The sequence below is a fragment of the Myotis lucifugus genome, unplaced genomic scaffold (assembly GCF_000147115.1).
Source record: "Myotis lucifugus unplaced genomic scaffold, Myoluc2.0 scaffold_108, whole genome shotgun sequence".
Taxonomy (NCBI): domain Eukaryota; kingdom Metazoa; phylum Chordata; class Mammalia; order Chiroptera; family Vespertilionidae; genus Myotis; species Myotis lucifugus.
This window is the reverse complement of record NW_005871156.1, coordinates 1,900,846-1,914,181: the sequence shown is the minus strand read 5'-3', so window position 1 is coordinate 1,914,181 and position 13,336 is coordinate 1,900,846. Positions and strand designations below refer to the sequence as shown.

The 13,336-nt window shown below is 42.9% G+C and overlaps 1 protein-coding gene across 1 annotated transcript; it reads right to left on the bottom strand.

Annotated features, from left to right (window-relative positions):
• Positions 1–266: 266 nt before the first annotated feature.
• CNRIP1 (cannabinoid receptor interacting protein 1) lies at positions 267–10,337 on the bottom strand. The gene is made up of 3 exons (XM_006092987.3): positions 9,871–10,337; positions 7,630–7,780; positions 267–1,267 (listed from the first exon to the last, which is right to left on the bottom strand). The coding sequence occupies exons 1-3, from the start codon at positions 10,047–10,049 to the stop codon at positions 1,103–1,105; spliced, it is 495 nt and encodes a 164-aa protein (XP_006093049.1). The 5' UTR covers positions 10,050–10,337; the 3' UTR covers positions 267–1,102.
• Positions 10,338–13,336: the final 2,999 nt, after the last annotated feature.

The window sequence follows — 13,336 nt, the reverse complement described above, 5'->3', positions numbered from 1 at the left end:
ACCACGGAAGGCGGAATGGAGGAAGGACAGGGACAAGCACTTTTTGATTGCCCACCAAGTGCCCGAGCCCACATTAGCCCAGTGAGGGCTGGCTGGAGCATGCCGGTGGAATGGCCAGAGCTGACCTTTGAGTAAGTATGCTCCTTCTAGTCCAGGTCTACCTCTCTCCCCGGCAGTGCAGACGGAGACCTGGGCTGGCGCTGGCCTGGGGCTGAGGTCCACCTGACGAATAGGTATTGCCCAAATTAAGAAGGTAAGTCGAAGTATAATTTTTCAACACGTTTATTAAGAAATATCAAAAGTTGATCACAGTTCCATACACAGTTTTACAAAGTTCAAGTGGAGGGAGGGTGGGAATGTCGTCAATATGCACGTCTGGACACTAGGGCAGCTGGCCAAGGAGATAACCTGTAACCCCTGTCGCCTTGTTTAACAGTGGCCCACACCCTGCCTTTCCCCATCGCCACTCGGTCACAGCACAATTTAGGTACTTGAAACTGTTTAAACACATTATGAATACTCGTTCAATAGCTCTCCTTTTATTTGGTCATCTCCCTTCCCTGAAAAAGCTGAGCTGTGCATAGGAAGCCCACTTGAGTCCCATTCCCTGCTGTTTGCATCACATGTTCACAAAGCCTGCTTTGAGAATTGCACACATTGCAAGTTACACGTTACCATATTACACTTGGGAAAGAACCCACACACATTGTGATTTTTTTAGGTAAAGGCTAACAAAGAAGGGGGAGCACTCAACTTAGAAACAAAACACCACGGTCACTCGGTGGAACCGTGAAATAAGGGACTCGCCTGCCAATGCCACGAAGGTCCTCGCGAGCGGCCAACGGGCACGACCGAGAACAATTGGATGCAGGGAACCGGCACAGAATACAGAAAGGGATCTTCTCGGGCGGGTACATCACGTTCCTTTGTCGGGGACATTGCATCAGAGGGGAATGACACTTTCCAAATAATCGGGGCTAGTAGGTCATTGGCACCGACCGGAAACAGCAACGGTGTGGTGTGCCTTGGTGAAGGCTTGTGCTGGGTTATCTAAGAATAGATTTCGGAAGCGATTGTCCAGCAACATCAGCAAGGGCCATCTTCAGAGGAAGGACTCCTTGTTCACCCACATGAGGCTGCGTGTCTCGTTGGGCTTGCACTCATACTCAATGACCGAGAAGGGGCTGCCCCACTGGCAGTGATCTCGCTTGTGGTAATTGTAGAACTTGACTTGCCACACCGTCTCGAAGGTCCCAATGTCAGTGAACTGAGGGAAGAGAAACATGCCCCATAAAAACCCCATTCATCCCTAAGCAATAGGCAAGAGCTAACGTTACTAAGGTCTTCCATCACCCAGGATAAGCAACCAAGGCTCTGAGGGTCAGCAAAGCTTAGACCTTTAATGAACTGTCTTCCTTTATGATGGGAGATATTTTCCTGAAAAACTGTCTGTAAACCATATTTTTCCTCTGAAATCTTATCCCAGCGTGTGGGTGGCATGCGTTATCATATTGACTTTAATAAAAATACCTTCACAAAATGTATCTGTGTTCCAAATTTAATTTCTGGAAACTGCTCTGAGAATCTCAGAATTTTAGCATTTGCCACAGAAAGGGGGATTGGGAAGAGAAGAGGGCATAATGTCTAATGGTTGTTTTTTGGTTTCTATTTCAAAAGACAGCTGTCCAAAATAACACAAGCACAACATATGATACAACTGCCCTTCCATCATCAATTTTAATTCCAAGAAAAGCGATGTGATTGGAAGCATTTGATAGTTAAAGACCCTCCTTTAACTTTCAAATATTACTACCTAGTGTTTAGAAGTCAAGATCCATGACCATGCCTCAGGCTTTGATTATACCTTACCAAAACCATATTTGAGTACCTACTAGGTGTTTTGCACATATAAAAACTTGTATAAGGCATTATTCTTACTCTCAAGAAGTTTGCATTCTATATGTAATACTTTAAACAATAAAGAATTTATATTAAAAAAAGTTTGCATTCTAATTTAGAAGGTAGGCCCTGCAAGTCACTGCACAGAATTCTCCGGAACCATAAGCCCATGATTCTCATGTCGCTGAGAAGAGGGCACAGAACACCCCAGAGGCCACTGGGCAGGTGCTCAAGTGGCCTGTGGGGTAGCCTGACCCAGCTACCACCTCCTGGAGCTATTTAGGGGATCTGGCATTAAACAGCGTGATGCCTGTCGTTATTTTATCCGCTGACCCTCCCTTGTCATGGGAGGGGACAGGGACTGACTTGGCAGGATTCTTAGACTTGTCCGGAGCCAGAAGACAGAAAGGGGGAGGGCAGCGAGAGCTAGGAGCCTTGTGCTTGTGGCTGCGACAGGAGAAGGGTGGTCAGGTGCTTCCCAGATAGCTTTCCAAGATGCTCTCAAAAGTATATCCTGCACGATGGCCTCATCCTGCTAATTTGATTCCCCAAACAAGATCTGGCTTTCCTTTGGGCAGTTTGCTTGACTTGAAAGAATGGAGGATCTACCTAGGATCCATAAATCTACTCCCAGGTAAGAACAATAAAGTATCTCTGTCTAGAGAGTCATGGCTTAAAGACCTATGCAAGTCTACAAAGGCTTTATCTATAATAGCCCCAGACTGGGATAATTCACTTGATGACAGACAATATTTGGCATATCTATAAAATGGCATTTACTCAACAACAAAGGGAACATACTGATTCAGGCAGTGACAAGACTGGATCTGGACCTCAAAGACTTGCTGAGCAAAAGAATCCAGACCCCAAAGAATACATACTGTATGATTCTATTTATATAAAACTATATATATGTGTGTATATATATATATGTAATCTATAGTGGTAGGATATAATGTAAGCTGACAGGGAACATCTGTGGTTACCCAGGGCCTAGGGTGGGAGGAAGGGATGATGATTGATGAAAATGTGCAAGAGGGAACTTTTTGGGATGATGAAAATGTTTGATTGTGGTGGTGGTTATAGAAGTATATGTATATGTTTGTCAAAACTTACTAATCAGTGTGCTTAAGATTGTTATATTTATTATATGTAAACTATACCGCAAAGTGGATTAGAAATAGAAATATTGCTTTTTAGTGTTCTACAAGGAAACAGCTATTCTAAATACTGCCAATGGGAACTGAGTTATATAGCCTTTGGAAAGGTAATTTGTATCAAGTTAAAGGTTCTGAATATACTTGGGTTCAGCAACTCCACATGTAATTTTTCATAAGATTATCATAATGTTTAGAGTACTAAAAATGTGAACATTTGTATAAAAATGGAACACAGGTCATTAAAAAGAAAAAACGTCTAATATCTGAAAATATTCAAATATACTTATTAATTTAAGCAATATACTTTTACAAAGATATTATTGACCTGTCAACTTAGCAAACATTTTCTAAATACCAGAAGCTAAGCATCTAATAAAAGGAAAATATTATGAAAATGGTGGGATATGATGGATTTATATAGGGTGGGGCAAAAGTAGGTTTACAGTTGTGAGCATGCGAAACAGTTTATTTTTGTATTATTTTACAAACAACTGTAAACCTACTTTTACCCCCTCTGTATAACCATGAAATAGGGTTATAAATGATGTCAGAAAGTGATTAGAACAATGCCAACAGGAAAAAGATGGATTAAAATAGTTTATATACAGTATGAGCTCAAATCCATAAAATAAGATATATGGGGGAAAATGAAAACATATTAATAATATAATTCTAAGTAAAAACAAATTGAGTGGTTTTTCTATCTTTCCTACTCAGATTTTTTTCAATATATGCTACTTTCATAATCAGAAAGAATATTTTAAATGGTAAAATGGATTTATCATCCCTAAAAAATTAACATGTATTTCTCAAATCCTAGGAATTTTATAAATTCTATGAAGGATACATATACGCTAATGAAAATATTAAAAGTTTATGTACAATAGGTTATTAGCAACAATAATAAAATGAAATTTTGTTTTGTAAATCGCCAACTCATTCGAAGAGGGTTTAGTATTACTTATTATTATTGACCAGCACAGGGCATTACACATTTTAAGTGCAATTGAGTTAAGTTAAATTATAAAGATATTTTACAAACACTAGCTGATCTTTTGAGAGAAGAAGCCTGAAACCATGCTAGGGAAGTGGAAGAAACAATGCTGAGGCCTTTTTTTAAAAAAATAAACACAAAACTTGGTTTTAAAAAAACAAACTGATGATAACAACAGGTAAGAAAAAACTTATGTCTGAATAACCTTAAAAACTAAGGAAGTCTCAGTAACACAAGAGAGCAAAATAGAAATCTGCTGACAGCAATAGTCATAGCTCAGTAAATGGCACACGAGATGCTTCATAGTCAATTTTGTTTCTCCTTTACTGATGTTGCACCCACAGGCATGTTGTAGTAAACTTAACTGGTGCTTACCATGCCTTAGTTGTTTGAACTTCCCATTAGCCTTCCTTCCCGTTCTTTCTTCTGGAGTTCTATATTCTGGGCATCTCACTACCTAGCTCAGAATTTCTGCTCCTCTGGCTAAGAACAGATGGAGATTTAAAAGCTGACATTCTTCTTGAAGAACAGAAGAAATTACATAGGCTCTCTACTCCCTCTCAACCCATCTGTGCCTTCCAAGGAAAATTTACCCAGGCAGGCTCCCTGGGCGATGCAGTTTATACACAGGTGTAATTCTGTGCACTTGTATAGTACTCTTTATTTATTTTTTTACAATATATTTTATTGATTTTTTTACAGAGAGGACGGGAGAGGGATAGAGAGTTAGAAACATAGATGAGAGAGAAACATCGATCAGCTGCCTCCTGCACACCCCCCACTGGGGATGTGCCCGCAACCAAGGTACATGCCCTTGACCAGAATCGAACCTGGGACCCTTCAGTCCACAGGCCGACGCTCTATCCACTGAGCCAAACCAGTCAGGGCAGTACTCTTTATTTTATGCAACACTTTCACATATGTCATTCCACATTGGTCTTGTGATGGGTTTTAACATCTCCATGTTATGAAGGTAAGAACTAAGATTCAGAGAGGTGAAGTGACTTTCTCTTGGTTTAGACGAGGCAGCCAGCTAATGATAGGAGCAGGCCAAGAACCTAGGTGTCCTAATTCCTATCTAGGAACCATCGTCACTGTACCAAACTGTTCATATAAGGAAAAGAGCTACAAGTTGATCATCAGTGGTTTCTTTTTTCTCCTTCAGTGAGAACATACACAGATTGTTACCTGTTGAATCCTTTAACACTGCTATGGACTGAGTGTTTGAATTTATCCAATATTTAAGCCTAAATTAAAAATGTATTTGGAGGCCTTTCAGAGGTCCTGGGGGTGGAGCTCCCATGAATAGGATCTCTCTCTCTCTCTCTCTCTCTCTCTCCTCCTTCATGTGAGGACACACCAAGAAAGCAGCCTTCTATGAACCTGGAAGAGTGCTCTCACTAGATCTGTTAGCACCTTGATCTTAGACTTCCAGCGTCCAGATCTGTGAGAAATAAATGTTTGTTGTTTAAGCCACCCCGTCTACTGTATTCTACAGTTTACATTCCACTATACACCTGGATATTTGCTGTAGTGTCCTTAAAAGTTGCAAGCCTTGGTCCATTTTAATTTCACAACTAATGTGAAAAAGAACCCATCAGATTCCAAGAAGAGAAGATGCATTTGTTGTCCCCAGTTATAAATGAGTAATCTGAAGAGCTTTTTAAAAACAATTTCTGTGGTCTTGCCCTAGCTGGTTTAGCTCAGTGGATAGAGCATTAGCCTGCGGACTGAAGGGTCCCAGGTTCAATTCCGGTCAAGGGCATGTACCTTGGTTGTGGGCACATCCCCAGTAGGAGGTGTGCAGGAGATAGCTGATTGATGTTTCTCTTTCATTGATGTTTCTAACTCTCTATCCCTCTCCCTTCCTCTCTGTAAAAAATCAATAAAATATATTTAAAAAACAAAACAAACAAACAAAAACACAACCAATTTCTGTGGGTCTTACCACCAGTTGGTCTAGAATCCCGAGAACTTCCCTGCATTCCCTATGCCACCCACCTCCACTGGAGATATGTGAAATTCACCAAGTTATTAATAAGGTCATTCAGAAATCCATTGACTTGGGAGCACAGAACAAAGTTATATTGATAAAAACACGATGTTACTTCATTACCAAGTAAATTCAGTATAAAAAGCACCTGTGACTTTTAGTGTAGTGTGATCTATTAATTCCTACTGGATTCCAAGCCCCTCTTCTTCCCTCACATGCTCCCTCTTCCTCGAACTCTTATTCGTTCTTTAGTTCTTCCTTTAAGAAAGCCATCCTCACCATATCTGGTTTGGCTCAGTGGATAGAGCCTAGGACTGAAGGGTCCTGGGTTTGATTCCGTCAAGGGCACATGCCCAGGTTGTGGGCTTGATCCCCAGTAAGAGGTGTGCAGGAGGCAGCCGATAGATGATTCTCTCTCCTCATTGATGCTTCTATCTCTCTCTCCCTCTCCCTTCCTCTCTGAAATCAATAAAAAATATATTTTTAAAAAAGAAAGGCATCCTCAAAACCTTAAGCTAAAATTAGAGCCCTGGTATGTGCCTCACAGGCACCATTATTTTTTCACTACACTTTATATAGTAATAATAATTTGCTTTATTATTGATAATCATGTATAATTATATTTTGCTCCTCTAGATTAGAAACTCTGTAAAGCCAGGCATGTATATTTTGTTTACCACTCTTCTCCCATATTAACATATAGGAAATCGTCATATATTTATTTGTTGACAAACCAAGAAAATAAAAAAAATTCATAAAATAAAAATCTAAAAACTCGATATAAAATATGAGCATATTGAACTTAGCATTATATTAAGAATCATACATGATGTTTAAAAGTAGGACTTATTTTAGAAAATAAAGGTATATTAGCATTTGAAAGTGTATTATGTAATTATTATATTAATATATCAAAGAAGATAAGTTATCTCCATAGACAGGAAAAGAAATTAGATGGAATTTCACACACCTCCCAATTTTAAAAATACCTCTTAGTGAACTAGAAAAAGGATGCTTTAACATAATAGATATTTGAAACTAACATTGTACCTAACAGTGTAACTCTGGAGACAAGGCTAGCCTTTACCAACACTGGCATGCAAAATTATTCTAAAAACATCAGCAATGCAATAAGGTGGAGGAAAAAAATCAGAAAATGATGCACTTATATGTAGATTATGATTTTCTAGCTGAAAAACACAAGATCATTAACTGAAAATTTTTAGTATGCAAATTTAGTAAGGTGGCCAATTACAAAATACATGAACACATATCATAAAAGCAACATATTTAAAACAATGCAGTACTGGCATAAGAATAGACAGATCAATGGAATAGATTAGAAAGTGTAAAAAGGGCCTTAAAATTATTCCCATATAAAAAATTACTATGAAACTGACCTTTGGAGAAGTATGGATTATTTAATTATATTGGGACATTAAGGACAAATAGATTCTAATATGAAACCATGAGTTTAAATATTTCATTTTATACCTTTTCTTAAGGGGAGATAGTGATTGTTTTCTTTTCTGTAGTTGCTATGTGCCCAAACACCACCCCCTACACTCCCAAGCAGGCCTTACCGGCATGGTGATTTGGATGGGTTGTCGTTCTCCACTCTTGGTTGGGGCCACACCTTCTGTGTCATATGTGCCCATATAAACAATTCTGTCCCCATCAGGCTCTTTCGACTTCAGTTCCAGTGGGACGACCACACCACCAATGGAAATGTTCCTGCAATGGACTTGAGTTGAGCACATGTGGTAGGAATGAGTTTAGGTACCCTTTGTTGGTCTTGACCACAGCCCTAGGCAGGAAACCTACAGGGTGTGGCTAAAGAAGACATTATGGTGTTCTAAAAAGTTCTGAAAATTCAAGAGGCTTGAGTTCTCCAACTAACCAGACATGTAATCTTAGACCAACTACACAATCTCTCTGGATGGACAGTACTCTCATCGAGAATACTGGTACAAGGCCAAGTCAGACGTTAGCCGTGGTCCTCCTCTGTAGTGTCTCTTTTGTGGAGCTATTAAAAACCTACCTATACCCAGCCCCATCCCAAACCCCAGAGAAGAATTCAATGGGTCTGGTTTGGGCACTGGTAAATCTATTTTAAGACTCACTAGGTGATTCTAATGTGTAGGTAAGGTTGAGAACTACTAAACTAGTTCTCTCATGATTTTTCTGTTCTACCAATCACAGATCCCAAGAGTTGGGGTACTCTTCCTCAAGCCAGCTACAACACCAGACATTCTCACTGTTGTTTAAGCCACCCATTCCTTTGTTAGGGTAATGGCCCTCAAATAGCCCTGAACTACCAATATCAGATCACTTGACAGCCTATTAAAAAGCAAATTCTTAAGCCCCCACTCTAGGATGGGGCTTAGCCCTCTGTGTTTTAATAAGACCTCTAGGTGATTCTGACCTACACGCAAGTTCAAGAACCACTGGGTTAGGACATTGAAATCCCCTTGATAAAATTAAATTTTAACTAGAAAACAATAGTTTTGTCATTAACACAGATTCATTAGTAGATTAGCTTAAAAAATAGAAAACAACCCTCAAGAAAATGGCACAGAGAACAGATAACTTGAGAGAAGAGGTTGCTTGGAAAGAGGGGAAAGAAAACGTCTGGATCTCATGGAGATGCACAGATAACACTGGGAAATGTGAGGACAATGGGTCCATGAAGCTATGGGGGGGGGGGGAGGGGGGGAAGAGAAGATGCTGACAAATGGGTGGACCAGTTGCACCAGAAAAAAACGAGGTCTGAGGTCCTTGAATTAGGGCCTGCCACTAGAAGACCAATACAAGTTTAGTGAATTAATGACTGCAGATGGGCACTTACGCTGAAAAGGTCTCTGGTGGATTCAAAGCACCCCCCCCCGCCCCCCCTCCCAACTCAGTATATGGTAGATGATTTAAATGCTGGCTATTTCCTCCTTCCCCGCTAGACCTCACATCAGGCTTAGGTGGAGGCTGAGAGGTAAAGGACCCCACCCCTGGATGCTTCCCCATAATCTATGAACCCTCCCACACTGACCTCCCAGCCAGGGGTCTACTAGGTGCATCAGCTGGGGTAGCAGGGAAGAGATAATCCCTGCCACGAGTAAACGAAAAACACACACACAAACACATCTTTTTGTTGTAAGGATGTTGCTAATCCCAGGCGCCATCACCAGGCTGAACAGAAAACTCCGGAGAAAAAGAAAAACACCCGGCACGGGAAACCGGCAAATTAGGCCAAGCAGAGGAGGCTGCGCTCTGACTGTGGCTGCTCCCCCAGCCCGGCGTCCGCAGCCACGGAAGGGCAGATGGAGGAGTGGGGGGCGTCCTCCGGGAGCCACAATAACCACCCCACCGCCGCCTTTACACTCCATTCCTCAGCCTACAGCTCCGGGGCAGGCCGGGGCGGGACGCCAGGACACGGGAGAGGAGGACCGGGATTGCGGAAGGTGAACTCCGCGGCGAACTGCACCCATCTGCACCGCCCCGGCCGCCTGGGGGTCCGTGCGGAGGCTGGACAGAAGGGATGAGAAATGTACAGGTAAACAAACAAACAAAACCAACCCCGAACCCCTGGCTTCCTGTCGCTGTTTTAAACATCCCACCCTCGATGGGTGGAGGGAAGCCAGAATAGAGGAAAGGCAAGGGTAAGGCAGAGGAGGGGACCACGGGAACCAGGACTTCTGCCCCCCACCTCCGGGTCCCCCTGGGTGCGGCGCGAGCCAAGAGGGGCCCGGGAGGCTCAGGCGTCCCGGGGCCTCGGTCCTCCGCGCGTACCCCCAGGGGGCCGGGCATCCTGGGCGCGCTCCCGCACTCACTCGACCTGCAGCGTGCTGGGCTTAATCTTCACCTCCACCTTGTAGGAGGAGCCGGTGAGCAGCTTGATGGTGCGGTTCTGGCCGAAGCGCTGCCCGTCCACCTTGTAGAAGACCGGGCCATCGTTGGGCTGGATGCGCAGCGCGATGGAGAGGCGCACCAGGCCGGGCAGGTCCCCCATGGCTGGGCACAGGGCGGCAGGGCGGGCGCGGCGGCTCCGGGGGGCGGAGGAGAGCGCGGGCTGTGACCGGGCGGCTGGAGGGCGGTGGGCGGAGAGGAAGCGCGAGTAGGGGGGAGGAGGCGGAGGGAAGGCTGCCGCTAGTAGCCCTCGCCGTCGCGGCTGTCCGCACCGGCTCTGGAGCAGCTCCCGAGGCTGTGGCCTCCCGCCCCACTAGGCGAGGAAGCGCACCGCAGGGACAGCTGCGAGGCCCCGAGCCTGGCCATTCCCCCGCTCCCCCTGCTGCGCCCTCCGGGCACCCGTGGGCTCGCTCCAGCCTGCAGGCCCCCGGTAGATCAGCGTGGCTGGGGGCGAGAGAGTTAATCCTGTTTACGCACCACAATCCCCTGCAGCTAGGGGAGAGGAGGATATTTAGGCTCCTCCTAGAGCGGCGGGGTTTGGTCGATGGAGAGGGTTGGGAGGAAGGGGTTCAGCGACACGACAGCCAGAAGCGAGACCTCCGAATGTGGATGCCTCCTCGGTCAGCACAGGGATGTGGACACCATTGCTCGCGGATGGGGTCCCAGGCAGACAGGAGGAGGCTGAGAGGCGAAAGGGAGACTGGACGCGAGCAGGGCAGGAACCCGCTAGCCAGTGATTTAAATTTCAGGAAATAGGAGTCTTTCTAAAGCGTAGGGGAAATGGCCGAGGAAAGGCGCAGTTCCTGCTAATGCGGACTGCAAGCTACACTGGATTCGGAATGTGCGCGAGAAAAGGGGAAAGATGAAGAGAAAGAAAATAAGCAATACTCAAGGAGGTACACCTGGCGGTGTATATTTTAATTGTGCATATCCTTGTCTCAAGAATGACACGGTAATGAATCACACACATATATTTATAGTTCTTGATGGGTGAGCTATTAACCCTGTAAAAGGCAACTGGCATGTCTGGAAGGCATAGTTGGTGGACTATGTCCAGGAGGGATCCTCCATAAAAGATTATTGGCAGAGCCCTTGGCCGGACACATTTGCATATTAAGTATGATTAGAGAGACTTCAAGGCAGGAGTCGGTTGACAGATCCTGATTTTGGAAGCAAGCGGAGACCTGGGGTATTAGGGCTCTATTGAGAATGGTTTCAGAGAGCGGAGAGCAAGCTTCTGCTTCAGCACCACCCAGGTGGATAGTACCAGGGCCGGTGAGCACACCTGGGTGATGGAGAAGCGGTTAGTGAGGACTAGTGGGTAGGAACGGGTCTGTTTGGTAGTATTTGTTCACCCGGGCTGGCACCACTTTTCTTTAGGAATAGCGTCGTCTCGAAAGTGATTTGTTTCCTACATTATTCTACAAAAATAAATCAGTTTTAACTCTCATTCCGGAGCTGTTTGCAATATTCCCTACACTATTCTGAAGAGTATTAAATTGTGTAGAGCTGCAGAATTTTGTATGGTTGCTTCCCTGACACTGGATAGATTTGCTGATCACACCATAGTTGCTTATACTAGTATAATGTTTTTTGGTTTCTCAATAAGATTTTGCCTCTTTAGATCACCAAATAATGTCTATCAGAGTGTCTTCTGTACAGGGAACCTTCAAGCATTTGCTAGTTTAATCAGCTTGTTCCCTCTTGAAGGGAGGGAGTCAGACTGGGTGGAATGCATTGAAAGTGTTCCTGGCAGCAGAAGCAGTTTGTGTAGTTGTTCAACCCAGAAGCCCTACAGTCAGACTTGTTAAAAATCCACACTCTACCACTTCACCTGTTGGTGACCTGGGGTCTCATAATTTCTTGGAAGCAGTTTTCTCATCTGTAAAGTGGGCCGGGGAAGCAGATGTTATCTCTCTGAGTTGTGATAAAGAACCAACAGGGATGCACATTTCAGTACCTGGCTCTAATATTAGCAATCATTATTAATTTGAAACCCGAAGAACAGTAGGCATATGTAAGGATGCTCAACCCTCCCTAGGAGAAGAGCCAGAGGAATGCAAATTAAATCAGTAATATCACAACTATTTTGGCCTATCAGCTTGGCAATTTTTTTCATTATATTTGTAATTAGTTTTATCATAAAGAATTCCAATAAGGAGGACCAGCCAAATGAAGACACACCTAGGGTGAGGTCTGGGAGGAAACACAGAGTTGGCAAACATTGTACATATTTAAACTTCAGTGTTGGCAAGATGTAGCGAAATCAGTACTGTTAGATGTTGGTAGAAAAATATAACTGCTATAACCTTTTATTAGAAGTAATCTGAGGAATTTATTGAAAGTTTAAAATTATACATCTATATCCCTTGTGTCAACAATCCTACTTTTTAAAACCTACCCTTTAGAAGAAATAAAGGCACCAACACCCTGGATATGTGTAATATGGGTATTTATTGCAACATTGGTTATAAAAATAAAAACAAAGAATAAACTGAATGTCAAAAATAAATGGCTGAATAAGTTTTTATATGCCCATACTATAGAATTTATGTAACTTCTTAAAATAATAAATTATACGTTATATTGGGAAACACGTATGCTAAAACTGTTATTGACAAAAGTAGGATGGCTTCACTGTGGTAAACTGTGAAAGTCCAAGGGCAGGCATTTTTGTCTGTTTTGTTCATTACCATATCCCCAGTCCAGTACATGGTAGTGCTCCATAAATATTTGTTGAATTGTGCGGGAAGCCACCGCTTTCCCAATACTGTCCTAAGAGTGCATCAAGGAATGCAGAAGGCCGATGGACCTTGGACTTAGCAGGGCTGTGTTGAGATAGTGGTGGCTCGAAGCAATTACCTGACCTACTAGCCTCAAAGTAAATGTTTACTGATCTTTATTGACCTTTGAGATGGTCTGTCTGCTGCCTGTTTGCCGTGCTTTACTGAGGGCAAGATGTGTATCTAAAACTGAATAAAAAGCAGACCGGTCAGAATTTCGGTGTGTGTTCTTCACGAAAGAGACACCCCTGACCCCCAATGCTTTCTAAATTCATACACTTTGTATAGCATTTTCATTTGTGATCCTGAACCCTAGCCGTGCAGGTTGCGGCAAAATTGAATTCCTGTCCTTGTTGTAAATATGTTCATATGGAAATTCTTCCATATCTTGAAAAGTAATTAGTTAGATCTATATGATTTATCTGGAATAATGTAAGAGAAAAATCTAATTGTAAATAATATCTATAGTATGATGGTATTTTAAAATACTTAAAAATTTAAAACTATATTAATTTGTACATATTTTTATTAATTTGAAAAAGCATTAGAGGTACACAGCAAACTGGTTATTCTGGTGAATGGGGATGGAAAGAGAATTACTTTAGTT